Source organism: Thrips palmi, unplaced genomic scaffold, assembly GCF_012932325.1.
Source record: "Thrips palmi isolate BJ-2018 unplaced genomic scaffold, TpBJ-2018v1 HiC_scaffold_8, whole genome shotgun sequence".
NCBI lineage: Eukaryota > Metazoa > Arthropoda > Insecta > Thysanoptera > Thripidae > Thrips > Thrips palmi.
The window spans coordinates 12,702,428-12,728,622 of NW_023144635.1; the positions used below are offsets into that span (position 1 = coordinate 12,702,428).

A 26,195-nucleotide genomic window follows, 5' to 3' on the forward strand; every position below is an offset into this window, starting at 1 on the left:
AACATTTGGCTTCTAATTATTATGTCTTTTTTGATTATCAGATGTGTGTAAATCAAAAATGTATGGCTGTTAGTTCATTGCGAACAGGAAGTGTTGTAGGTGTCTGTCCCCAAAATTGTAATGGGAATGGTGTGTGTAACAGTAAAGGCAATTGTCATTGCAATCCTGGTTTTGCTCCACCTTTTTGTGACTACCCTGGAACTGGTGGTAGTAAGGATAGTGGGCCAGCCACAGACCCTAATGGTAATGAGCTTTTATTCTCTTAAACCCTTTACAAATATTAAAGTTTCCACATAATTATTTACTTTTAAATGTGTTTTTTAACTTGTGTTTATTTTTTTTTCAGCTGGACGAAAGTTTGTTTTTGGACTTTACATCTTTTTCCTAGGCATTGTCCCCTCAGTGGCGATTGTGGCTCTTGCGATGTATTATATTCGTCCTTTAGTGAAACATTGGTGGAAAAAGCCGGGCACCATAGCTGCCAATGGACCCAGACACTCGACGTATGTAGCTAACTCTTCTGCTGCATGCTGCATGTCCATCCGGGGGTGGACTAGTCGACTGGACTGCTCTCAGTCTTGCAGGCATGTTACTAACTCGCACATGTTTTCTTTTTGCACTTGTTGCTTTTACTCACCAAGGGAATCCAGTTCAATTCCGGGCTCTCGCTCATGTTTGCGAAAAAAGGGTGATTTCAGCAAGCATGTTCAAAACTTCAGGGACAAAAGCTTTCCTACATTAGGAAATCAGAGTGTTTCAGATGCACAGTCTGTTGCTGTAGATGAAATTGTTACTGCTCCTATCCCATCAATTTCGAGCTCAGTAAATATTAGATCAGTACCATTCCAAAAGCCTTTCATAACAATGAAGAGTTGGCATATGCCAACCTATACATGGAGGAAAAGAAAACTCAAACGGGGAAGCAGATGTGCACTCAATGTACAAAACAAAGTCAGCAAAGAAATTGTGAAGTCGGAGCTTGTGTTCACAACAAACCAAGAAGTAATGAAAATTATGGGGAAAAGTTCCTCGTCAAGGGACAACTCTAGTGGTTTGTTGAATGTGCCCATTAATAATGGCATTCAAACATCTACGCCATCAATTGCAACTGCCAGTATACATGCAGATAATGCTTTACCTGTTGTTGATCTATCACTAGAAATTAATGCTCATTGTTCTATCACCCAGTCACACTCCAATGCAGAGTATTCTGGTGAGCTAGAAAGTGGTTTGCACCCAAAATTAGAATCAGGGCCCAAACCACCAGAGGCTCATTCAAAGCAATTCCTGACAGAAGAGGTGACAAGTGTTTCTAGTTTGGATTCTGCTCCAGTTGTAGTCCACGTTCATTCTGCTCCTAAAAGTAAGGTTCCAAAAATAAAATCTTATGGCATAGCATCTTCCAAGCTTATAACAGAAGTCGTTGAAGTTGTCCCTAAAAAGGAGAAAGCTACTTCACTAAAAGACAGCTCCCTCAGATATTCTTTTCGCAAAAAGCAGCATTTGGAAAAGAACAGGTTAAAAACTAAGAAGTTTAAACCAAAAACTGTTATTACCACTGACATCTACATTTAGAAAATTATGCATGACCCTCTGCATGGTTTTGTGATAAACATTTGTGATATGAATAATGGCTGTGTTTTTAGTGATACAAGTTGATATCGATAAAAGTGTAGAGAGAGACTGCTGCCATGGGACATAAATGAACGTGCTTGTTGAAATTTGCTTCAGGGCCTCTTGTAAATTTGCAAATTTATTTGTGATTGTTTTTCTTTTGTTTATGTTCTTGTTTTTGTTACTGTTGCCAATATTGGCCTTTCGAAATGCACACACATTTAACTAATAACATTTTTATTTGCTTAAACATTGCTAATTTTTGTTTTGACCTGTCCATATTTATTTCTATTATTTTAAAATGTTGTTCATAGTTCTGTCATAAAAGCCTGCAGGTTTCTGTCATATTTGAATTAAGTACGTTTTACTTTCAGTCTTGTACATCCACTTATCTTAGGAGCCAACCAATTTGATGTAAGGGCCCGACAGAGCCAGAAGATGTTAGTACCTGTGCAATGTATCCGCAACTTGGCACATGTTACTGAACATAATTACTGGCTAATGCCTTATCAATATTAAACTTCACACTGTCATGTTATTCCTAAATTTTAAATATAATGAAGATGTATCTTTGTTTCTTGGTGAAGGCATTTCTTTAATTAAGTTTGTCATTTGAAATATTTATTGTAAGCATTGTTGTTGTTAAGGGCAAATAATTGTTGAGCATGCTGCATGTCTTTTTTCTTTCTTTTAACTCTGGTTATTTTTAATTTGTCTGTAGTTATTTGATTTGTAGCTGTTAAATAAAATCTCTTGCATTTTGGTCTGTACACAAGCCTTTTATTTGTTTTCTTGTTGTTTTTGTTATTTGTTTTGGTTTTATTTTGGTTTGGTTTGTCAAGTTTTTTTGTGCATGCTTTGGGACTAAGTTTTAATGAATGGTTTTGTGAATTGGGTTGCACTTGGTGATGGAATTACTATAATACTAACATACAGGTAGGGAACGCATTTTCCCCTCCCTCAACTTTTGAATTGCCTGGGATATGCACCCTGGGGATGCTTCAACCAGACTAATTGTTTTTGTTTGTTTTAGGAAACCTGGTGGACAGAATAGAACCGGCCGTGGTAATTCATTAGCATTCCACAGTTTAGAGAGAAGTGGTGGACCTAAACTAAATGGATCCAGCGGTCACCGAGATATATCCAGTCCTTTGCGCTCAGATGGCACTCATGCGTCATTGCTGCCCCCTGATGAAACTCCGGTCAACTCACCATCTACTAGCAATGGCAGCAGCCCAGTCTCCAATCTCCAGATAAGCTTAATTGGCCAGTTCAAGGGCTTCAGCATCACTCCCATGACTTCAACATCACCCACTCGCTACGTTGAAGATCCAGTCCAGGGCTCAACAGCTTTACCCACTGCCAACAAACCAGCCTTACCATCACCTGCCCAGTCCGCTTTGAGAAAAGCACCAGTTCCACCGTCTGTTCCTTCAGCTTCTACAGCTGCTCCTGCCAAGTCTATGCCATTTAAAATACAAGGTGTGAACAAAGCTCGAACAAACTCGAGTGTTGTGAACGGAGTGTCGTCCGTAAATAATTCATCCGTTGCACCTGCTCTTCCACCTGCCAACCCTCAAAGTGTGGGGCGTCCACTTATCAGCAGTCCGATCCTTGATGCCACTACGTCATCTGCTGCCAGAGAATTGGTTGATGGTTCCAACCCTAATGTACCGGTTCCTCCTGCACCACCAGCTCCTGTTCGGACAGCTCCTGTTCGGACAGCTCCTGTTCGAACAGCCCCTGCGGTCCCTATTTCTGAAAACAAACTCTCTCGACCAGCATCGTCACATGTTGATGTCGTCGATGCTCCAGCAGCTGTTGGTACTGAGAGAGCTGGAGGGGTGAAGCAGCCAACCTACCCTACTTTAACAAAGCTTGCATCAATGCTTCGCCCATCAGCATCCTTCCGGAATCAGGAGAAAAAGGAAGAACCTCAAAATGTAAAAGCAGGAAAGTTGCTTGATAAAGAAAAGCTACGATCTCTTCAAATTTCAAGTCCAATCCCACAAACTGAAATAGAAGTTCCACATGCAGTACCTGTGCAACCAAACCAACCTGTTGTTATGCGGGCTCAGAGTATGCGAGCTGGTGCAAACTCCAAACGACCTGCAATCCAGACCTTTGGATCTATGAGGCAGCCAGGAAAGCGTCCAACAAGTGTTGCATCAAATGGCCTTCACAGACCCACCTCTCCACCACCACCTCGACCACCACCACTACCAGTTATTTCTTCCAAAGAAACGGGCATATCAGGGCTACCTGGTTATCAAAATCCTCCAGACGCTAAAGCAAATAAGCTACCTTCTGATTACTCATACGATGATTGCCTGAATGTTATGGGTGATGCCCCTCTAGCTCATATTGATGAAGAAAACAGTCCAACAAGTGGAGATAACATTTATGCAGTAATTGAGGAATCACCAGAAAATGGAAGTCGCAATCGTGTCAATTTTGACCTTCCTTCCAGTTCCTCAGCTGTTGATGTTCCAGAGTACATTTCTCCCACTGCTAGTGTGTACAAAGACCCAGCATCTCCCAGAATCCATCCTGCTGGTAGCAGCGAGTCTATGGGCCTTTTGGGGGAAATTGTATCAGCAATTCAAGCCAGGAACACAGAATCAATTTATTCATCATCAAACATCCCTCCTAAAGATTCCACCACAGTTACAGGTGGGGAACCGCCCTCTGGTCAAGACAGTGAGAGCCCTTTGAGTGATAACAACTCCTCAACTGGAACTTACTTTACTTCAGCATCAAGCAGTAGTGGTTATTTAAGCCCAAATGTTTCAAATTCTGGACTGCAGACAGTTGGAAGTGTTGTGAGCGCACTCCAGAGTCCATCAACGGCAGCGCCTGCAGCAATCACTACTACAACTGTATCTACAACATCATCCGCTCCGTCTGAATCATACAAACCATATGGCCTGTCAGTGAGGTCGAGAGGTCCACTTGCCAACACATTTTCCAAGTCAAATCCATCTTCTATTTCTACCACCACCACTGCCCCAACTCCACCACCTGCATCTCAAAAGCCACAGCTTCTTTCTAAAAAGCCTGCGGTCAAGGAGAAACCTGCTTTAGCAAGCACGAGCCCTGATGTAGTCTCAAGCTGCTCTTCTTCTGCAGACACAGCCTCTCCAGATGTTATTAGTCCAGCTAGTACCAAATCAGTACCTATCCCTTCAATATCTCATCCCAATTCGTCAGTGGAACAGACTCCTACACAGAAAATAACTGTGTCCCAATCAAATTCATCTGCCATGAGCAATCCAACTAATACGTCTTTAAGCAGTCGGAGTAATAATGTTCGGCCTCCTGTAAGTGCCTCTAAACCAACCTTAGACTCATTTGGCCCAAACAGAACTTTAAACTTACAAACTAAAGCTGCTGCTAGTAAAATATCTAATGTTGCGTCCTTACAACAGAAGTTTGAAGCAAGTCCACCCTCGAAGTTACAGCCAGGGGTCAAACCTAAAATCCAGCCTGTAAAGCCTTCTCTGTCCTCGAGTAAATGAAAAAAAAAAAATATCCTGACTGCATTGTACTATTGTGGCCTTTAGTTACCTCTTTTTGACAATTTAGTGTTATGTATTTCCATGTGATAATGACTTTTGCTCACTGCGTGGACAGTTGTGTCATTTTGAAAAGTTTGAGCCATGTCCCTCTTTGGTGTGCGAGAGCGCATCTTATTCTTTATATTTTGTACATGTATTAATGTGATTTCATGATGTACATAGTATGAATTTATGTATGTAAATTGACTTCATAACAAATGTTTTTTTCTATAGGTATCATTCCCAAAGACCAGAAAAAAAGAATAATAATAATTGGAAAGATAATTGGCTGTGTCTTTGTTCACTGCCACATCTTGTGTAGGGTACACAGTGTATTGATAGTCACTTGCAGTACCAACTTTCAATTTGGTATTAATTGTCCAGCTTGCTGTTCCCATGACGTTATGTTAACATACGATACAACTGCAGCCTGCAGAGTCACAATACTCAGGCTGTTCTTCTGTTTACAAATCTACACTTTTTGTATGACAATGAGTAAATTGCCTAGTTTAGTTTTCCCATTAGTTAGGCTGTAAATTAGCTGTTTTTCTTATATAAGTATGCAGTGCTTTAATCTGTAATATATGTAGGTAGTTGGGAGGTTGAGAATTAAGAAAGTGCTCAAAATGTGATTTATTTCTCTCTTAAATGAAATGTATGTGAGAAATATTTGTTTCAATCCATGGTTGAAGCCTACTGCAACATTTTGGTTCATTTCCTTACATTCCCTCAGCAGTAAGATTCTGATATTAAAGATTTTGTGTCGTTACAATCTTGCCTTCAAAAACTCTGCTTCTGATTGAATTTTTCCTCTTTACTTTTACCTCTCTTTTTAAACCTAAAACTTATGTACTGACGTTTTTAATAGACTGATCTGTTCCTTCAGTTCCCTGAAGCTTCTTTGTGATTCGTACTGTTATCTATCTGTATCTTGTGTTACCTCTTTTGACACCTCTAAGAGAGTGTTTCATGTATGTGGTACGTGGCCCTTCTTTCTCATTCGTGGGATTTTCATGTCAGAGTTCGCTTGGGTATATTTTCAGCCATCATTCAGTTGTTTTGCATCTGGCTGATTATTTTTACATTTGTAAAGAACTTCTACATTAGTAGCATAATTAAGTTATTCATTTTCTCGGGCCATTGAATAATTCCTTATGCTGTAAATACATTTTTTTAAAGAAAATTTGGCTTTGTGAAATGAATTGTTATCTTTTTTCTGGACAGATTCATATTATTTATTTATTTATGGTGCGTTTGATTATGCTCATGTTTTCTTTTTATCTTAAGAAAAAGGGTGCTCGTTATTTTATAAACAATACAAAATTTATTGATTTGTTCCCTGCAAATTCCTCAGTGACGGCTTTTAACTTCTCTTTTTGATTACTATAATTATTACTAGAATAAGGAATCTTGTGATAGGCATTGTAGCCACTAAATTATCATACTATTTATAATTTTTGTAAGTCTTGATTAAATGTTGTGAGTCCGTTTTGATTTCAAACATCTCCAATGAAATGGCATCTATTGTGCTCCTTGATTGTGTTGTGATCTCATTGTAGGAAAGAAGTCACTTTCCTTTCATTGCAAATCATTTTCTGATTTCCCTGTAAAAGATCGACTCAAAAAACAATTGTAAATTACTCTGACACTTGATACTGTGAGATGCTCCCCACAGCTTCATTACGAAACAGAGTTCACTTCAGTATTGATTCATTTTACGGCAGAGTTGTTGCCCGGCTGATTTCCTTTGTCATTTTGTTTGTTGTGGTTAACTTATCTACAAAAGGTTGCAACTAAGACTTTCTATTTAAAGAAGCCAAAGACCTCTTTTTATAAGTGAAATAAATGTAGCACACGTCCGTGTGTTAATGACCTAATTTTCTTAAAATCATTTTCCTTCCTTGTCCCTCATTGCCTGATGACGAAACAGCTGACAAAAACCACATTGGGTTGGGTGGGGTGGGTCGCACCTTGAGAGAAGGGCGCCGTTCTCCCTGGGGGGCTTTGGTGCATCGCGGGAATTTTGCCGAATTTCCGGATCTCGAGTTTCTTTTTTTTTTTTTAAAGCCAGGATGTCTCTAATTTCATATCACTGCGCAATGGGCCAGGAGACCAGTGGAGGCGGCCAAACTCTTAACGCGTTTTTACCTGCAGAGTCGCTACAGAGTGGGATCACACGTTCGGTTGAGTCCCATTTAGCGGACTCGGGAGCCCAAAATGCGTCGATTTTTGCCGCCCCCGGTCTTCTGGCCCACTGCAGCGCGCTGTAAGTGTCGAAGGGGTGGTCTACCTTCACGGCGCTGCGCTCTGAATGGATCACGTGTTGTGAAGGTAGGCCTGAGAGTGGTGCCGTTGTGTAGGTCAAATCTACTCTGGCCTGGGCTCTAATGCCCGGTGATTGACTTGGGCGTGAACAGGCGATCAGACAAACACGCAGAGTGAAGTTTCACAGGTCCTTTTATTGAAGTCTGGGATCAGGCCTAGGGCCAAGAGGTGCACAGAAACTTGGTTGGTACCTTAGAGCTACTCAGCTGAGGTACAATATGCCTACCTTGGCTCGGCTCGGAGACAGAGTTTTCGGCTCACACACTGAACAGGTCACACAAGCACTGGAGCTGCTTAGGCTAGCTGAGACACGCTGGGCAGGCAAAGCTGCGGCTTACTGAACGCCGACTCCAGGCTCCTCCGGCTTAAATAGATTTGGGCGTCCGGGCCCTCTGGACCAATCACGGGCGCCCCACACACGCTCCCACGGTCAAGCTTGTCTCCCATTGGCCGAACGCCACGGTGACACCCCTTCCCTCAAACCCGAGTTCCATGTGCATCTTTATTGCTAGGCCTATGAGGCCTTTACACGGCAGAGCACGTCGATGTCGTGCGACAGATAGTGGAGCTCTTTTACGACCCGGATTCCCGCCGAGCGCCGGGCGCGACTCGGGGTCCCCTCCGGGGCCCCGGCCCTTCCGGCCCGCCCCGACCCTGGCCACGGGCCGCCTGCCCGACGGGCTAAGAGCCTGAGGGGAAGGCAGATTGCGCTGCCGCGCCCACCTGTGGATCGTGTAGCGCGGCCGGATCCCAAGCGAGTCCGGTCGCCTCGTAAAGAGCGAGAGGGGAAGGCGGAGCCGTGTGTGGAGCCCCGCCGACCAGCGCAGGTACACACATGTCTAGCCGGCTAGTCCGGACGCGTCAACAGATACACTGACAAAGGACTGATCGGAACGTCCTCAAAAGATAGTGCGAGACAATATGATAATAAAAAGAGAGAGACGGTTGCCACAAGGCAATCGGGTCTCAACGGTGCTTCAATTTTGTCCATCAGTGTCTTTACTGAGTGACCCAACCATTACGCGAGTGCATGCCCCATCGGTGGGTGGTCGAAATCGACGGAGTATTGCAGTCGCGTATTGGTTGGGTCACTCTGTACAGCGCTTCCTCATAACTCTATTCAACCAAAACACTCAGGAATTAGAAAGATTAATGCCAAGGGAACAAAAAGCAAACACGTTTCGGGTTAAATTACAAGGTAGGTTTACGCCAGACTGCGTCTTGTCGTAACAGGCTTCGCGATGTCTCGCGGCCTGTTCCACCAATCCGTGCCTGGCGTACCTACCTTGGCCTGCGGCGCTAGCCTGCCTTCGGCAGGCATTAGCTTGTCCGTCGGCGGTTGCTTCTTACTTGTTGCACTAGTTGCCTACCCTCTCATTTCAGTAACGTGACATTACGTTGAAACGAATGACAAAATTTCACGTTTTTTCGAGCATTGTGTCACATTTCTTTGGACAATAATCATTTATGAATAACCTATTCACATTGAAACGAGTTTGACGCAGTGCTGAAAGGAACGTGACATTCTTTTCAACGTGATGACACGTTCCTGGAATGGGAGTGTCCACGCCGGAAGCAGTTCCAGGGTTTCCTGGCGATTCTGGAAAAAGAGACCACGTTTTTCGAGGGTACACCAAAGATTTCCAGGCACTGCTTTTGCCGTGTACTTACTGGGTCAAAGTAGCGCTTGGAGCCCACCTTCCTATTTGGAAAATTGACAAACAGGCTTACTCTCAAAACCTTACAAACTTTTTTGGACTTTTCAAACAAAAGTAGCTTGTTATAACAAAGTATTCAAAGTGTACAAAGGTTGAAAAAAATACTTCAAACATTTTATGAACCAAATCTTTTTATAACAATCGACTCGTGTAAATTTTGTCAAAATGTCCGAATTGTCTGAAATCCTGATCATATTTCGCGCCCTTCTGATAGCTAAAATTCTGGGAACTTATTATGATATTGATGCTTTGAAATCAGGTCAGAATAAGTTTTCAGCTTTCAGAGATGAACAAATTTTGATCAGGTTTTCAGACAGGTTTCTGACATTCTGACAAGATCTACACGAGTGTCTGAATAGTTTGTACCTTAAATCTGCTCAAACACTTCGTAAGGTTTCAAGCGCACTCTCATTCCAGGAGCGTAATATTAACGTTGAAACAGCATGTCAAAGTCACGCTCGAATCTAATGTATGGCAGATTCACATCCAGACGAGCGTGACACAATGCTCAAGGGGGGCGTCACATTTCAACGTGACATCACGCTCCTGGAATGAGAGCGAGGGGTCGACAACTACCTCGAGCCGTGTACGAGGTAGTATATATTACCGGTAATATAAGTAATATAGGGTAATATAAGGTAATATACGGAAATAAAACAACGGTAATATATGATAAAAGAAGATGAGAACGTGACACAGTATCCTTGACTAAGGCTAAAATCAGGAGTTCTGGCTAGAATTTTGGTATTATGCAGACCTTACCCTCGTTTCATGACAGCGCCCCCTGTCAGGATAAAAGGTACGCAACCCGATGCAACCTATCTGACAAAAGTATGGCGCGTAGCTTCATGTCAGATTGAACACGGACATCAAATCCGAATTTCTTCCTGTCGCAAGGAGAAGCCTAATAGCTTTAACACCTTGATACCAAGGTTCAGTACGGCAAGTTTAACGTTAGTTTAGGTTAGAAACAAGCAAATCACAGAAATATGTGGTAATATAGTGGTAATATAGAGGTAATATACGGTAATATAGGGTAATATACGGTAATATAAGGTAATATAGAGGTAATATAAGCTCTGCGCACGAGGTAATATGGGAGTTGTCGACCCCTCGAATGAGAGCACGTGGATGGCTGCCCCCGCCGCCCAGCCGTTAATCGCAATCGCAATCGCCCGCAGCATAGGCCTGCCTGTTGAACACGTGCGTGTTGCGGTACAGCCTACCTGGGCGAGCTCAGGCGCTCCGCCCGCACTAAACACTGAATGGTTATGGTCGGCACGTACAAATTTGTACATAAATTGGGTAGAACTATTTTTAAATATTTCAACACAATACGGAAATTTGTCTCTTATTTAAATATTATTTTGTACTTTGCGTACGTGCACTAATATGGCAAGTGGTATGGACAATGTAAGTACATAAATACTAAGTATCCCAAAGAACACAATCATGTTAAATGCACCCTCAGACTCACACCGTATTGACAATGGTGCACATTGATGAGCATATTAACATTTTAATCTGTTTTAGAAACATTGTCGATTTCGTCTTGAACCATTAGCTTCTTAACGAAATTCTATAAATGTGCACGAAAGTCAATGATAAAATGTCAATTGAAGGATGGGATTGTGTTTTCCTTGTTTGCAGTCACAGCCAGAGCTCCCCTTCACCCCCACTCCAGAAAGGCGTACGCCGCTACTCGGCGGAGAACCATTGCTCATCACAAGAGACGCGGAGAGCTACTTCCTCAAGCCGGCAAGGCCGGCCATCCCACATTTGATTAGCAACACCAACGCGGAGTGGCGGACCTACAACTACACCAACAGTAAGCGGCGCGAGCAAGCTCATTTGCTGCACACTAAGACGCTAAAGGCATTTAGGCATCACACGGCAAGAAAACGTTTGCCGAAACTTTTGAGATGCTGACTTTCACCTCCGGAATGGTTCGGTGTTCGAACAGACAATTGGATATTATTCCAACGCACAGGGCCAATACAGGTCCCGTTTTGTCAGGTTATTTTTGGGAATACTAAGATAACTTTTAGAGTTTATTGACAATATCTCTGGTGTTTATGGATTGACATCCGCAATATTTTGCTAACAGAGTACCTCCTTAGGGTTCTTTGATGCCATTATGGTCAAAAAGTAAGAAAGTGTATATTGGGAATTCGAGAAACAGCGTTTTCAAGGTGAAAAACTTTCATTCTGGAAGGCCAGGGCTAGGGGTCCCAAGCTTGTTTTATGTTGCCCTTTACGGTTTCCAACACATTTGATGCGCCTTAGCCTAAATACACATAAAAATATTAAATTTAAAAGCAACCTTAATTCTTGGGCGGTAGACTACTCTGCCAATCCAAGTGTAAGACAGTCTCACACTTGTAGGTGTGGGGCAGTTTCTCACGCTTACAGGTGTGAGACAACGAAGTCTCACACTTGCAAGCGTGAGACACGGTTTGTACCACACTTGCTGCCTATGCTAGCTCTGTGGTTTAATGCCACGGGTCCCACACCTGCAAGTGAAGGACAAACCGTGTCTCACACTTGCAGGTGTGAGACATCGATGTCTCACACTTACAAGCGTGAGACAGAATGTCTCACACCTACAAGTGTGAGACTGTCTTACACTTGGATTGGCAGTGTACACTCTACAAAAAATGTCCGGTCAACGCCGTTAATTTATTACCAATGTTTGCTGTTATGCAATTCACGGCGTTTGCTGTGAACTAGTTCACGGCGTTCACTGTGATCTCGGTTACAGTGTTCACTGTGATCTGGCCACAGTAAACGCCGTGAATTGGAGGCTGATTTGCCGCACTTCGGTGGTCAGCGGCGTCAAACTCACAGTGTTTACTGTGAACCAGATCACAGTGAACACCGTGAACAAGATCACAGTGAATCGCGTGAGCAGATCACAGTAAACGCTGTGAATTGGCCTACGGTGAAAACTGGTAATAAATTAACGGCATTGACAGGACATTTTTGGTAGAGTGTAAGATAGAAAAAATTGGGGGCTGAATGTGGGCAAGTACTTTTTGAACCACGATGGTTTGACGTGGAATGGCACTCAATCATAATATTCGTAAGTCAAGAAGAATTTTTTTTTGCTGTGGAAACAGATAGGGCACTTACTAAACAACAACTTAGTTCATTGTTTCGTTTATAAAGCGGGTGCTTTGAACTGTTTTAACACATATTCTCTTCTCCAGACCCACGGTCAGATCCTGAAATCGACAAGGAATTGCTGGAGGACCCCGCCACGTTCCGAAGAACGTTCTTCCTTTCCAAGACACGCGGAATATTCTGGGTCTGCCGGAGTTACATGTCGACTACAACACTATTCTTGAGGAAGTGAAGCAAGGCATACGTGCCGCCGTGACCCCCACCTGCGATCTCGGATGCACCCTGAAGATGGTGAGCGCACACGGCACGCGATTGGACTGGAATCGGCCTCACGGGACGACACGCTAAGAATGGGGAGGGAGCTGTGTTCAAGCCTCGAAAAAATTGTACACCGCTTTTTCAAATTTGCGTTATTTCATTGTTATTTCAGGATTATTTCAAGGGTATTTCAACGTTATTTCACATTATTTCAAGGAAAATGTACATCAAAATTTAAGTTGTGCCAGGCGTGCGAAGCACCATCGTCTTTTGACGTGAGCTCCGCCTGAATTAGTGGAAGCGGACCACCAATCTAATCCAAAAGACGTACCCACCCCTTTCCCCTTTTTCTCCCTGTCTTCCTCCCTCTACGGCGTAAGAATAGCCTCGTTGCAATGCTCAAAAACTTTGTGTGTGTGTGTGTGGGGGGGGGGGGGGTTGCGAGTCAGTGGCGAATCTGGAGGATACCTTTGAGAGGGGTAAAGTAGCATTTTTTGCCTACTTACAGGGGGAAAGCATGGGAGTTTAAGACCCCTGTTTCAAGCGGTATTTAGTTGCCTTGGGAGGGGCAAAAGGGCAAAAGGCCTGTCTATGTGGATCCGCGCTTGGCGCGTGTTTCTTCTGCGGCCATGTGTTTCGAACAGACGACCAACCGATTCTGATTCGACACTGATTGAGACAGCCTTTGCACTGTTTGCACTGCTTGCAGTACTTCGACGTAGTGTTCCGCATCGGGCGGGTCGTACGATTTTGCACCGCCCGATGGCGCTGACAGTCGACGGCCCGATCCGGCCCGCCCGATGAGCAAGCGGCTCGGACGGCATCGGGCGGCCGTCAACCCGATCGTCTTGGCTACTTTCGCCGACTAGAGGGCAGCACCTGTCGGGACGGTTTGTGTCACATGCAGGGCGAGGGGCGAGGAGGGGCTGCTTCCGAGCCAGCCGATGTCCAAGCCGTGTCTTCGGCGGCACTTCGGAGCCACTTCGGTTTTTGAGTTTCGATGACACGTCGCGGTGCAGCGCTGCGGTCGAATTTTCACAGAACCCGACCGACCCGCCCAATGCGGAACACTACTTCGACGGCGTCTGGCAAATTTCGGATTCGCATCGTCTGGCGATGCTCTGGGCCAAGGAAAACATGGCGGACACTTTCCTTTTCAAATTTAGTGTGAGGACGGAAGTGAACCAGCCGCCCAGCCCCAATGACGCCGAGGACGGTAAGACCGGATCTACGTCACCGCTCTTGTACCTATACACCTACAGACCTACACTACAAAATCAAATATCTGCTTAGTACACAGCTGTGAGAGTATACTTGAAGCACGCATCTATAGGCGTGTGCTTGTCAAGCATACATCGATAGAAGAGTACTTGGGCAAGCATGCATCTAAAGCTGTGTACTTGGACAAGTATGCATCTATAGCTGTACTGGGATGGGTGGGATGAATGTATGCTTCTCTAAGTACACAGCTGTATAGCTGCATGCTTGCGCAAGTACACATCTATAAATGTATGCTTGACAAGCATGCTCCTATAGCTGCCCCAGCTATGTAGTAAGCACGGGAGCAGGACAGCTCGTCCCGCGTCCTATTCGTCCCGAACCTATCTCGTCCCGGGGCATTTTTTGCCGTGTAGCACCCAAAACATGATTTTTTAGATAAGAATTTTTTTAAAAATACTTTTATGTTCTGTAAGAAAAACGTTCAGGACCAAAACTTTTTTGCTTCTAGCGTGATGAGAAACTTTCTTCGATCAAAGATTATACACTGCAAATCCAAGTGTGACACCGTCTCACAGTACTCGGCGTGAACTGAAACGGCTCAGTGAACCACGCAAGTTTCACACTTGGAAGCGTCAGACCCGAGGCATTGAACCACAAGGCAACCATAGACAAAAAGTGTGGGACAAACCGTGTCTCACAGCGTCCGGCACGCGCCAAAGAGTTTGAGACTGTCATACACTTGGATTTGCAGTGTGTTCTTGGAAAATAAAGAGACGGCCGAAAGTCTGATTAACTAACTTGACCTCCACAGTGGCGATTCACACGGATGACCTGGGCTACATCTTTGCGAAACTGGTGGACACAAACCCAAGCCCAGAGGCGGCACTTACCATAAAGAGAATGTCCACGATGTGGACGAACTTCGTCAAGTATGGGTGAGTGTTTGCGAGCATTAATAAAGATTGGCGGCAAAGCATCCCACCCGATGAGCTCTTCACTCAAAATTCTTACAGGCTTCTTGGTAGTACACGGTAAAAACGGTACCTGGTTTTCCCAGGAACCCTATGGTAGAGACATAGGCGATTTCCAGGGAGTTCCTGGGAAAACCAGGAACCGTTTTTACCGTGTAGTGTACGAAGAAATTTGCGCAAACATATTGCGAACTGAATTTGTTTCTATTGCGAATCTTTTTAGGCACGAAGTAGCGCTACTTATAAGGCACCTCATAGTATATAACCCAGGATTCAGCCGGCGGGAGATTCAACTCGCGTGGCTCTTTATGCATTTTAGAAATTTTCTATAAGATTTTAATGAGATTTTGCAGACTAGTACAACTTTGAACGCTGATTCTGATGTTGAAATGTGGTTAAAAAGTTAACGATCAATTTTGAGAATTTTTTTTTCATTTCTTTGTAAGGTTCAAAGAAAAAGCTTCAAGTAACGCACAGAATAAAGTCTTTAAAGCGTCGCTTCATAAAATGATGGCAACGAAGGTGTTACCCCAACTAAGAAAATGCTTCTTATTATGAATCAAAACCCTTCATAACACGAAGCACTTTTTCAGTATACGAAGCAATTTTTCAATGCCTCCAAGTTCCAAAGCGCATGCTTCGTAAATTAGGTTGAGTACGAGATAAAAATGGGTCCACAATATATGTTTGCACCAAAATTCACTGCCAATCCAAGTGTGAGACAGTCTCACACTATTTAGTGCGAACCACGATGTCTCACGCTTACAAGTGTGAGCCACATGTGAGCCACGTGTGTCCCACGCTTGCAAGTGTGAGACACGGTATGTCTCAAACTTGCATGCGACACTGCGACAGACCCGGTTTGTCTCACACTTACGAGCGTGGATCCTGTGGCATTAAACCACAGGGAACCATAGGCAGTAAGTGTGGGTCAAACTGTGTCTCACACTTGTAAGCGTGATACATCGTGGTTCGCACTAAACAGTGTGAGACTGTCTCACACTTGCATTGGCAGTGTTCTTTGTAAAGCAATGGCGCTATTTTTCTTCGCAAGACTTTTAGCGGGCTTACAGCAATGTTTGTCGGCAGCAAACCCATCATACAAACCGACGCACTCCTGCCCGTGGATTGGCCTCGTTCTGACGACGGCGTCACTTACCTCGAGCTGAAGACGAATGGATTCAACCTTCACCAAGCAGACAGCTTCAGCGGTCCGATGATCCAGTTCTGGCAAGATCTGTACCAAAAATACCGCTCCAAGGGTCCAGCACCTCGTGCAGCTTGAGTCCACGGACTGAAGTGGCCATATTTTTATTTATTTTCTCTGCTGGACGGTCATTTCTTTTCGATATTTTTAAATTTTGACAATTCCATTAAGTTACCAATTTCCGAAAATAATCCAGATGTATGCAAAAAAAACAAAAAAAACCGCATTCCAAACTGTTGTTCCGCACTTCGAGATGTCATGTGACGAAGTTGTTCGGAGTCTTGACCGCTAAACGCGCACGAATAAGGAGAACAGATGACCTGCATCAAATATATTTCATGAGGGTTCCAATGACAGGCTTAATATAAGCTTCATTAATATCGTCCGCCAGAGCGTAGTCTAAATGGTTGTAGGGCAACGCGTGGACTTCCTTTACAGCAGGACATTGCTTTGTGAATTTCCGGACATCCTAGAACAAACAACGAAAGAGATAGTTGACACTGAAATGAAACTTTAAATCACGTTAATTAAAATTTCCCGTGTCCAAACCCACTCTAATGTCTTCTAGTGTGCAGAAGTCGAAGTGTACCTATGTCCTCAAATTGAAATCAAATAAAAATTGTCTCGTATGTTCAAGAGAGTACCTTGAAGTATACGTGCTGATGACGAGAATGACTTCAATCTTTTCCTCAGACCCAGGTTTTCAACCCTATTGAGGCAAGTGCTGATCTTAATTTTCCAGTCAGGCATCACATTATTTTCTACAATTTAAAGGTTACTAAGGCTTGAAAAAAAGGTCTTATCAGGTCGAGTTCTAGGTCCCACAGAAAATCTGAAGTACGTTTCCAAATTTATTTTCACATACATCCATTGATTTTTGTACACTGAGGCTTTGAGCCGTTTGATAAAATAATTTACCTCTGAACTGACGAGGCCGTCTGAAGTTCCATAATAAACATATATAGGAGTTGTGATAGCACTTAAATTGTAGGAAGGAGGATGAGGCGAGCCGTACAGCTTTAAGTTCTTTACGGAACCAAAGTCATACTTCTGGAAGCCACCTGCACGATAGAATTACTCTACGTTAGTGGTATACAATGATTGGGATGTGGTTAAATGTGGTCGCGAGAAAACACATGTACTACCTGAGGCTATGCTCTGGCCGTAGTGGAGTACTTGTCGGATAGATCCTCCCCCGGGGAAATGGGCTAGTAGTTTCAACGCGTTCACCTAAAAGCAACATGAAAACAAAAGTAACCGTTACGTTCTAGACTGGCGCATGTCTTTAACGATGTAAGTAAACTGTGTCATGGCACAGTTGCTATTGACTAGAACGTGAATCGAATCACCCAGACAAAGCCAATCACAGCAATCTTATTCGCGTCAGGATAAATAAATGTCACTAGAATGTTTTAAAGAGTAACAGTTCCATCGGGCGTGGCCGCTTATTTTGGATCATAGTAGAAGGCGGAGAGCAAATGCATCGCTCCCCGTCGTTCAAGATCTTCCTAAGATGCCTCCTTAGTCAGCAGCGGATCTAAGAGCCTTGGACGACTGGCCTTAATAAACCTCGACGAAGTTTTCACCGTTTCAGATAGTACAAACTAGATAAGAAACGTGAACGAGACACATAATTCCAGTCTGTGTCGTTATTTTCAGTCTTCATGCCGGTTCTCTTACATCGCTTATTCTCTTCTGTGGTTTGCCCAACATTGCGGATATGCCAGCCCTGCATAAGTTGTTAAACTTTTCGTTTGCAGTTTGGAAACAATAGGCAGCCATGCACTGGTCCATAAACGGCATCTTATCATTCACCACATTTCGGCCAGTGGATTCCTGAAACATGATAACAAACTATGAGAAAGGGGAGGGGTATTTCCTAGCTCTTTATTTTTCTGGGGTCAAAGCCGAAAGGTCCTATTTAAAAGATCTTATCTGCGCTTTCCCGCATAAAGAATCGTATCTGAAACGCAAGCGAATTTCACGAAGTGTGGTCATTTGAGACGCATAAGGGAGTAAGTGGAACATATTTCTACAAGGTTCTTGGTTTCATTGATATTTCATCATCATTTTATGTGAATTATCTGTTACTGTGACTTACCTTCAGTTGCGGAAGGAGGTAAAACAAATTGCGCAAAGCCGTCGGAAGAACCGGAGGCTTCGAGAAATAAATTGGGGGGGCCAGAAACACGCTGCACAGAACTTTCTCTGCGTAGGAAGGCTTCTCAGACAAAAGAACCACCTGCACTTTTGACAAGGTGGTTTTAAGTCGATATTTTAGTCCATCATAACTTACAAGTTAACTCTTTCATTCCAGGAACGTGACATCACGTTGAAACGAATGTGACAAAATGTAACGTTCATTTGAGCATTGTGTCACATTCGTTTGAATGTGAATAAGCCTATTTATGGCTGGTTCACACGCAAACAAATGTGACACAACCCAAAAGAACGCGACAATTTGTCACATTCGTTTCAACGTGATGTTGCGTTCCTGGAAAGAGACTATGACAGTCCGTACCTGTGCTGTACTGCCCATGGAGTGGCCGATGGTTATGAGTTTGTTGCGTCCCGTAGTTTCCAATACATAATCAATGGTTGAAGCCTGATCGATGAGGCCGTTCTCATGCCAGCTGAAAGTTAAGGGATATCGCTGTTCACATTGATCATTGATCTGATTGATTCAAAGAGGCCCCGAGGGATTGCTAACACGGATAAATTACAGGGAGAGCAATGGTAGCGGCGATAGCCAGAGGCTTGGTTTCACTTAAAAGAAATAAAGGTCATTCCACAAAAAATTGAACCATTTGACCTTGAGAGACACTCCAGCAGGTAGTGTTCCGCATCGGGCGGGTCGTACGATTTTGCACCGCCCGATGGCGCTGACAGTCGACGGCCCGATCCGGCCCGCCCGATGAGCAAGCGGCTCGGACGGCATCGGGCGGCCGTCAACCCGATCGTCTTGGCTACTTTCGCCGACTAGAGGGCAGCACCTGTCGGGACGGTTTGGTGTCACATGCAGGGCGAGGGGCGAGGAGGGCTGCTTCCGAGCCAGCCGATGTCCAAGCCGTGTCTTCGGCGGCACTTCGGAGCCACTTCGGTTTTTGAGTTTCGATGACACGTCGCGGTGCAGCGCTGCGGTCGAATTTTCACAGAACCCGACCGACCCGCCCAATGCGGAACACTACCAGCAGGGTCGTTCGATTTTGATCATACACGGCAAAATTAACGCCTGTCATTCCCAAGCCCACCCTGGAAAAGGGGGAATATTTTCCAGGGGTTACTTTTGCCGTGTATTTGTTTCGTTCGTCTTATCGGTTGTGGCATGCACCATGCAGAACGCAACCTCAATTTTGCAGTTTTCTCCGTACCTCAGAACATAAATCCAAGAAAAGATTCGTATCATGGAGAAAATTTGCTCCGCATCACACTTGCGCCGAATTAACCGTAATAGACCGGGGAAAGATTGCTGATAATTGCATGTCGAGAGGCGATTTGTGCTACAAACTGGCAACAGGCGGTTCTAGACTAATTCGACCCCGCTGAAAACGATGCGCCCTGTTGCCAAGCTCGATTTTTGCATTTAAGCCTCTAAATTCAAGATGGCGTCCAAAATGGCCGCCAAAAAGCTTGTTTTTTTTAACTATCGAGGTACGCACAAGCGTCGCTGTATTCTTTTTACAGTTTAGGGGTAAAATAATATAAGGTACATATTGTGTAACCATTCCCAACCATCTACACATTTTTCAGGGGCCCAAATGCCAAGGTGGCGTACGAAAACGTCAAAATACACCAAATATCCGTGTTTTGAAACGGTTTTGTGCTCCTTTTGCTCGTGATTCACGTCCAATGGCAGCTCTTGTCAATCTTCGTAAATTTCCACGCTTTCGGAATATAAAAGGTCTAATGTGGAAGGGTTTAGCTGCTAAGATGGCGTCCGAAAACGTCAATAAGTACGAAATATTGCTGTTTTCCCGGGTCATTTGCCTCATTTCGTTCGGGTTTCGTGTTCGATGTCAGTACTCATTATCCTTTGTACATAGTAAATAGCAGTTCTTGTCAATCTTCGTAAATTTCCACATTTGGAAACGTCCTGGATCCAATGCGGGAGGACGTATGTGCCAAAATGGCGTCCGAAAACATCAAATAACACGAAAATTCGATCATTATTAGTGTTTCTGCCTTTTTTGACCCGTTGTGACGTGAGTTGTCAGTTCTGTCACATTATGCATGTGGTAGAGTAGCGAAAGCCCCAGGGCGAACAATCGATTAAACGAGCAAGGGGCCTAAATGCATGAGAGGGCAAGCAAGTCTCAATTTATTCTTGCATTCATGAGTCGTGCCTCTAATTCATACTTAAAATGACACGTTGAAGGCTCACTCTCTCATTCCAGGAACTTGACGTCACGTTGAAACGAATGTGACACGTTCCCTAGAGCATTGTGTCACATTCGTTTGAATGAAAATAAGGTAAGTTATGACTGATTCACATCGAAACGAACGTGACATTTTGTCACACGTTATTGGGATGAGAGTGTTTAAAACGTTCAAAATTAAACTTAGTATCCGTTTGTCGTATCTGTGGACGTTTCGCACCCCACCATGCGGCACTTACCGTAAACCGGGGTAACTTGAGACACTTCTGCTTTTCCGCCGTTTTAGGAGGTGCCACCTAGCTCGGCACATTCGGAGGTCAAAACTGCCCTAGCACGTGTTTCATACTTGTTTGGAAAGACGATAAGGTGTTTGAACGGCGGGTAAGGACCAGGCTCACCACTTTCATAACGATGTTTCAATTTTAAGAACTTTAACAATTTTAGAGGAGTGTGACGAGTCTCTCTCGGTACTCGAAACAAGTCTTGTTTAGACTCAAATGACTGCAGTTTAGTCTAAAAATCCAAACGCTAACGTCAATTGGTGCGATGCAAAAGCATTGCACATGAAGTGCAATACCTCCCCATTCCCATGCATTTGCATAGGGCATTTTCGGGACGCATTGCACGTATGGTGCGATATCTCAGCTGCATTGTACCATACGTGCTATACTCATAGCGTATGGAATCTCCTCAACCCTATTGTTTGAACATTCTAAATGTAGAATTGGTTTTGAGGGGAAGCCATCACTCATCGGGCAATATTGCCTTTTTTTTTTTAAAGAAAATGGTAACTGTACGGGGTAATTTGAGACACCAAGTTTCATCGAATTTGACGGAAGTTAAGGGGCGTAACACAATAACTCACCTCCTCCGTTTTATCATCATAGCCAAGCCGCAATTGACGGGAACCATTTTTTCAGACAGTGTAGAGGGTCCCAAGTTGATATGCAGCTTAAAGTTGGAGTATTTTCTCAACTACGAACGGACCTCATGAGACTCAATAGATCTGAAGGTCTCTAAATATGGGGAATTTCATTACCTTCCCAGCGAGCTTAATGTCATTGAGATCGGACGACTTTCAGCCCAAGATCCGTCGATTTTAAAAAATAATACTACGGTGATAACAGTGGTAAAACAAAGGCGTTGAAATTATGCCATTTAAGGGCGAAAACGACTTACGCCCTCAGAGCGGCGTAAATCGTTTGTGCCTTTTGGCAGGGCATTAAAATTTTGCTAAACAATTCCTACGTTATTAACGCCCTTTCGAAGGGTATAAAAGGCCTTACGCCCCTTGCGGGGCGTAAAAGAGTGTTTCCCGACCTAGACATCACGTGACTATGTACAAAGAATAATGAGTACTGACATCGAACACGAAACCCGAACGAAATAGGGCAAGTTTCCAGGAAAAACAGCAATATTTCGTACTTATTGACGTTTTCGGACGCCATCTTAGCAACTAAACCCTCCCACATTAGACCCCGTATACTCCTAAATCGTGGAAATTTACGAAGATCGACAAGAACTGCCATTGGATGTGAATCACGAGCAAAAGGAGCAGAAAACCGTTTCAAAACACGGATATTTGGTGTATTTTGACGTTTTCGTACGCCATCTTGGCATTTGGGCCCCTGAAAAATGTGCAGATGGTTGGAAATGGTTACACAATATGTACTTTATATTATTTTACCCCTGAAATGTAAAAAAAATACAGCTACGCTTGTGCGTACCTCGATATTTTAGAAAAACAAGCCTTTTAGCGGCCATTTTGGACGCCATCTTGAATTTAGGGGCTTAAATGCAAAAATCGAGCTTGGCAACAAGGCGCATCGTTTTCAGCGGGGTCAAATTAGTCTAGAACCGCCTGTTGCCAGTTTGTAGCACAAATCGCCTCTCGACATGATTTAAAGAGCCTTTTTCAGGAATCCTTCCCGGTCTATAACATGGCCAAAATTTCATTGTCAGGCATTCAGAGCGCAGACTTATGCTGTTCGCATCCCAGAAAACAGGGATTAAAAAAGTAGTCAATAGCCGTTGGCGGAAATCAGCAATAATGACGTCGCCTTCCCGTGGCACTGGTTTCGGAGCTAGAGCCGTCGGCTGAAGGCCACGGCCATGGCCCAACCGGAGAGACCATCGCGTGACGAGTTGTGGCCTGGGCGTAGTGTTTTTGTTGTTCTTTATTTTTCGCTGTTCTCTTTCTCCCGTCACCAGCCTTTCCCTACCTCTTCTCCTGGTCCCTCCCACGCACTTTACACTGCGAAAAGTTTTGACGGTCATTGATGCCAATTTAGGCTAAAGGTTCCTTGAAATAAAGTAACATTGTAAATAAATTCCGTACTTTTGTACGTACACACGCTTAATGTCTTCAAGGCGAGTCTTTGTATGCTGGTGACAAATCTTCGTACTATGGTACGAGGCTGCTGCGCTCGTGTCGTAACCTATGAAGTCGAATTCTTTAAAGAAATTGGCGCAGTTTCTCTAAAGTACAAACGATTCTCGCACCATAACATGACAGTACAGCCTCTTTTCGTCAGGAATAAATAATTAAGCGAGCGGAAGTACGAAAAAAAGTACGGAACGTCCGTAGTTAGTCTATTATGAACCCATATAAGATAAGTTACTTCTCTTCAGATAAAAAATTCGATTTTCGAAAAAAAAAAAGATTTTTGCAGAAGTCTATCATTTTGTTGGACTCACCTAAAATCCCAGAACTCGTGCCTCTTCGGGTGGAGTGTTTCATGCCGCAGGCCGTATGAATTGCCTCTGAAGTTGGTCAGCCAAACGTCAAAACCAGCGTTCACCAGTGACGTTGCTAGATACGAAACAAAAAAGTGCACTTTTATTGAACGCTGAGAAAGGGATGATCTGCTCCTTGATCAACTAGTTTTCACCACTATTTCACTCTAGTTCTTAATATTGACATAGCACTTTTTTGACATTTTCACTATGGTTCCTAATATTGATAATATACTATTATGTAATTTTCACTTTAGCTTCTAATGTTGACAGTACACTATTTTGGCTGTGGCGGTGGCGCGAGGGGGGCGGCGGTTTCTGTAGTTGAAATAGTTTAGGCCCCACAATTCATAAATTTCAGTATGTCAGTTGAAATTGTCAACAAACATCTTGATTTAGACGGGTACATTTATTACAAAGTAAACAGCAACAGGTGCTCCCACCTCGGCTCCCACTGGACTGGACGACGCTTGTCCTCACGAGCATTCGCCAAACCGGAAGGAAGGGGAAACAACCAAGGTCGTGAGGAACATGAAGCGCGTCGCTCGAGACCCCACATTTTAGTGTCACCCTTTCACGGTCTGACTAATATGTCTCACCCCTTTAAAGGTGAGAAGTCTCACCTTTTTATTTTCAGTAGATTGAGCTGTTTTCAAAGCAAATCCTGTGGAGAAGCCTCACCTAAGTTCGGCTCGCGCAGGACCCACATTTCGCTGTTGGAGGCCAGCCCCGCAGACACCAGTACCGGAGTGTTGTGAGGCGGTCTGTCTCTGGGACTTTTCTGCTTGGCTCCGGAGATGCGATGCACTGTGAGAAGATAGCCGTCTGGTGTGGGTATTGTATGGACTGCCGCGTCATAGCCCAAATTCTCGATAAGCCGCTCCTAGAACAACATTGGAAAATGACTCGATACATGGTTAAGGGGGCATTCTACGAAAAATGTCGAAGTTTTAAAAGTCTGTTGCATTGTTTACATTATTTGTTGACCTCATAGTTGAAAACGAAAAAAATTAGTGGTTTACACATTGCTTCAAATCTAGTCAAAGAGTCTTGCATATTTTAGTTTTACTTGTGAACTTCAAAAAGTTTCTTACTTGAAGTATTTCATTGTGAAAATCAGTTTAAATGTTGGTTTGGACATTTATTTTACTCCCTTAACCACACTCTGCGGACTAAGGGCCCCCTGTGTTGCCCATCAACCTCACTAAGCAACAGTGAGAGGCTCATGCTTGACAGAGCCGTTCGTTGAGCGTCCATCCTTAAACCTTATACAGATCAAACCGAGGTATAAGTATGGCTTTGGGACCATTGCATGCATGATTGTTGTTTAATTTTTTTTGAAGATGCACACCAAATGTTTATGCAGAATTTTACACCTGTAACTTGCATGATTTTGTGCATACACTGTGACAGTTTTGGCAGTCACATGGCAACTTTAAGACTAATTTTCCTCACAAGGACGTTATTACAACATTGGATGACATATTTGTCACGCCCATGCAGAAAGTATAGGAGCCTTAATGAAAATGTCATCACTTTGTGGTGACATTGTAATAATTTGGTGGTGTTAAAAATTTCATCCACATTTTGACAGTGTACGTGGAATTTGCAAAATATTATGCATAAAAATGCATAAATTTATGAAAATTTAAGTACAGTTTTATGCAAATTTGAGTACAATTTTATGGAAAATGTTTTACAGGTTAAAAACCATGCATCACCACGTACAAAATTGTACACAAACACTCACTAATCTTTAAGAATTTTAAAGTGACATTCCATCTTAAAAAAAAGGCTTAAAATCATGTAATGTTTCCTGTAAAACAACGGTTTGTTACGTATGGGGGAAAGAAGAAGAACGTGTCCAGAAAATAGAAAAAGGGTCGCAAACCCTTACACACATTGTCAGCATCATCTCACTTCAGAAAACCTCTTCAAACCCAGCACCACATGTGGACTGGAGGTAATGAGCTGATGAAAGAGTTATTTTTAACGAGTGAAGTGGATAGGTTTTATGGCTGAACTCACCGTAGGGGCCCACATTGAATCTGGGACTAGCTTAGTCTCGAAGCCTCTTGGCTTCCTGCAGTAGGTTGTAACATAAGAAGGCCAGACGACACTGAGCAGTACCAGCAGCTGTGCTGCACTGAGAGTCATTAGAAGCGGCTGAGAAGGATAAAGCGTCGATGAAACATAAGTCTTAACTCACACATTTTTCATAAAGGGCTGATGCACACCAGTAGCATGATGAAACAAGTGCAACCGTAAACTAAAACATTGAAATCCTATGAGATCCGAGCTCTGACGGTGCCGGTTTAAAATGCTTCATTTCGTGCCCGATTTCCAAATAGTTCCTGCCATTATTTTCCAGAGTTCACGCATGCAGTCACGCATTTAGTCTCATGGGCGCGGGCGACTAAAAATTTATGAGAGGATGTACTGTTTACTCTTAAGAAAACCATAACAAATGTCTGGGACAATAAGAAGGCCAATATGTCCTCTCCAAAATACAGCTGAGTTCAGACTTACAAGTTGATAAATAGGTGAGACGTGAGCTTTCTTTAATTACGAATCGGGCAAAATCAGAGTTGTTTAAGGGCATACCCCGGACTCAATTTAGTAAGTGTTCGTGTGAGAGTCACCGGAATAAAAAAATCTCCTCTGTGGCAGTGCGGAGACAAAAAAAGAGAGGGACAAAAGATGCATTTTCAATGCGAACCACCCTTAATTGCAGCTCAAGTTAACGTTCAAAAAATTTACCGAAAAACAACACTGCACGCACGAAGAAGCAGACATTTCACTCCACGTCTTGAATGTTCCCCAAACGCGTTGACGGCGACCGGTCGCAGGCACCTCGTTCCGACGCGTCTTTGCCCCGGGCCGCCAGACTGGCCACTGGTGCCGATGGCGGAAGGCCGTGGAAGGCGGGGGAACCGGCATTACGCGGCACCCAAAAAAAGGTCAGAAACTTATTAAAGTAGGAGGAGAACCTGCTGCCAGTACACAACAGGCATAGACGGCCCAGGGTCATTCTCCAGTCCAAGACCTTACCTATCCCACTTCAGTCGCGGAGTCGTGATCCATTTCAC

General features: G+C 43.7%; 2 protein-coding genes and 1 pseudogene across 4 annotated transcripts in view; 2 read left to right on the forward strand and 1 right to left on the reverse strand.

Annotated features, from left to right (window-relative positions):
* LOC117653332 (disintegrin and metalloproteinase domain-containing protein 19) overlaps positions 1 to 7,048 on the forward strand; it is a 61,067-nt gene extending 54,019 nt beyond the window's left edge. The window contains exons 16-18 of one of the 2 annotated variants that reach the window (XM_034398952.1): positions 42 to 243; positions 347 to 584; positions 2,648 to 7,048. In XM_034398952.1, the coding sequence (XP_034254843.1) occupies positions 42 to 243; positions 347 to 584; positions 2,648 to 5,132 (2,925 nt within the window). In that variant the 3' untranslated portion in view covers positions 5,133 to 7,048. The remainder of the gene's footprint in view (positions 1 to 41; positions 244 to 346; positions 585 to 2,647) is intronic. The other variant, XM_034398953.1, reaches the window with a different exon arrangement.
* A 1,702-nt stretch (positions 7,049 to 8,750) lies between these two features.
* Positions 8,751 to 16,308, forward strand: LOC117653349 (annotated as a pseudogene).
* LOC117653344 (lipase 1-like) lies at positions 16,180 to 25,987 on the reverse strand. Of its 2 annotated transcripts, XM_034398971.1 has the most exons (10): positions 25,867 to 25,987; positions 25,135 to 25,272; positions 23,788 to 23,989; positions 23,068 to 23,182; positions 18,516 to 18,627; positions 18,096 to 18,236; positions 17,675 to 17,830; positions 17,140 to 17,224; positions 16,913 to 17,055; positions 16,180 to 16,463 (listed from the first exon to the last, which is right to left on the reverse strand). In XM_034398971.1, exons 1-10 carry the CDS (start codon positions 25,900 to 25,902, stop codon positions 16,320 to 16,322), a joined length of 1,272 nt encoding a protein of 423 aa, XP_034254862.1. In that variant the 5' UTR covers positions 25,903 to 25,987; the 3' UTR covers positions 16,180 to 16,319. The 2 variants fall into 2 exon arrangements, with proteins under 2 accessions (XP_034254862.1, XP_034254864.1); XM_034398973.1 differs by lacking the exon at positions 25,135 to 25,272 and having other exon boundaries at positions 25,867 to 25,976.
* Between the last annotated feature and the right edge of the window lie 208 nt (positions 25,988 to 26,195).

Bases quoted from the DNA above. Each gene is read 5' to 3' on its own strand.
- LOC117653344 (XM_034398971.1), bottom strand. From the start codon at position 25,902: ATGTCTGCTTCTTCGTGCGTGCAGTGTTGTTTTTCG. The intron at 25,273-25,866 runs GTAAATTTTTTG...TATCCTTCTCAG, and splicing joins GCGTGCAGTGTTGTTTTTCG to CCGCTTCTAATGACTCTCAG. The intron at 18,237-18,515 runs GTACGGACTGTC...TCAAAAGTGCAG, and splicing joins CCATGGGCAGTACAGCACAG to GTGGTTCTTTTGTCTGAGAA.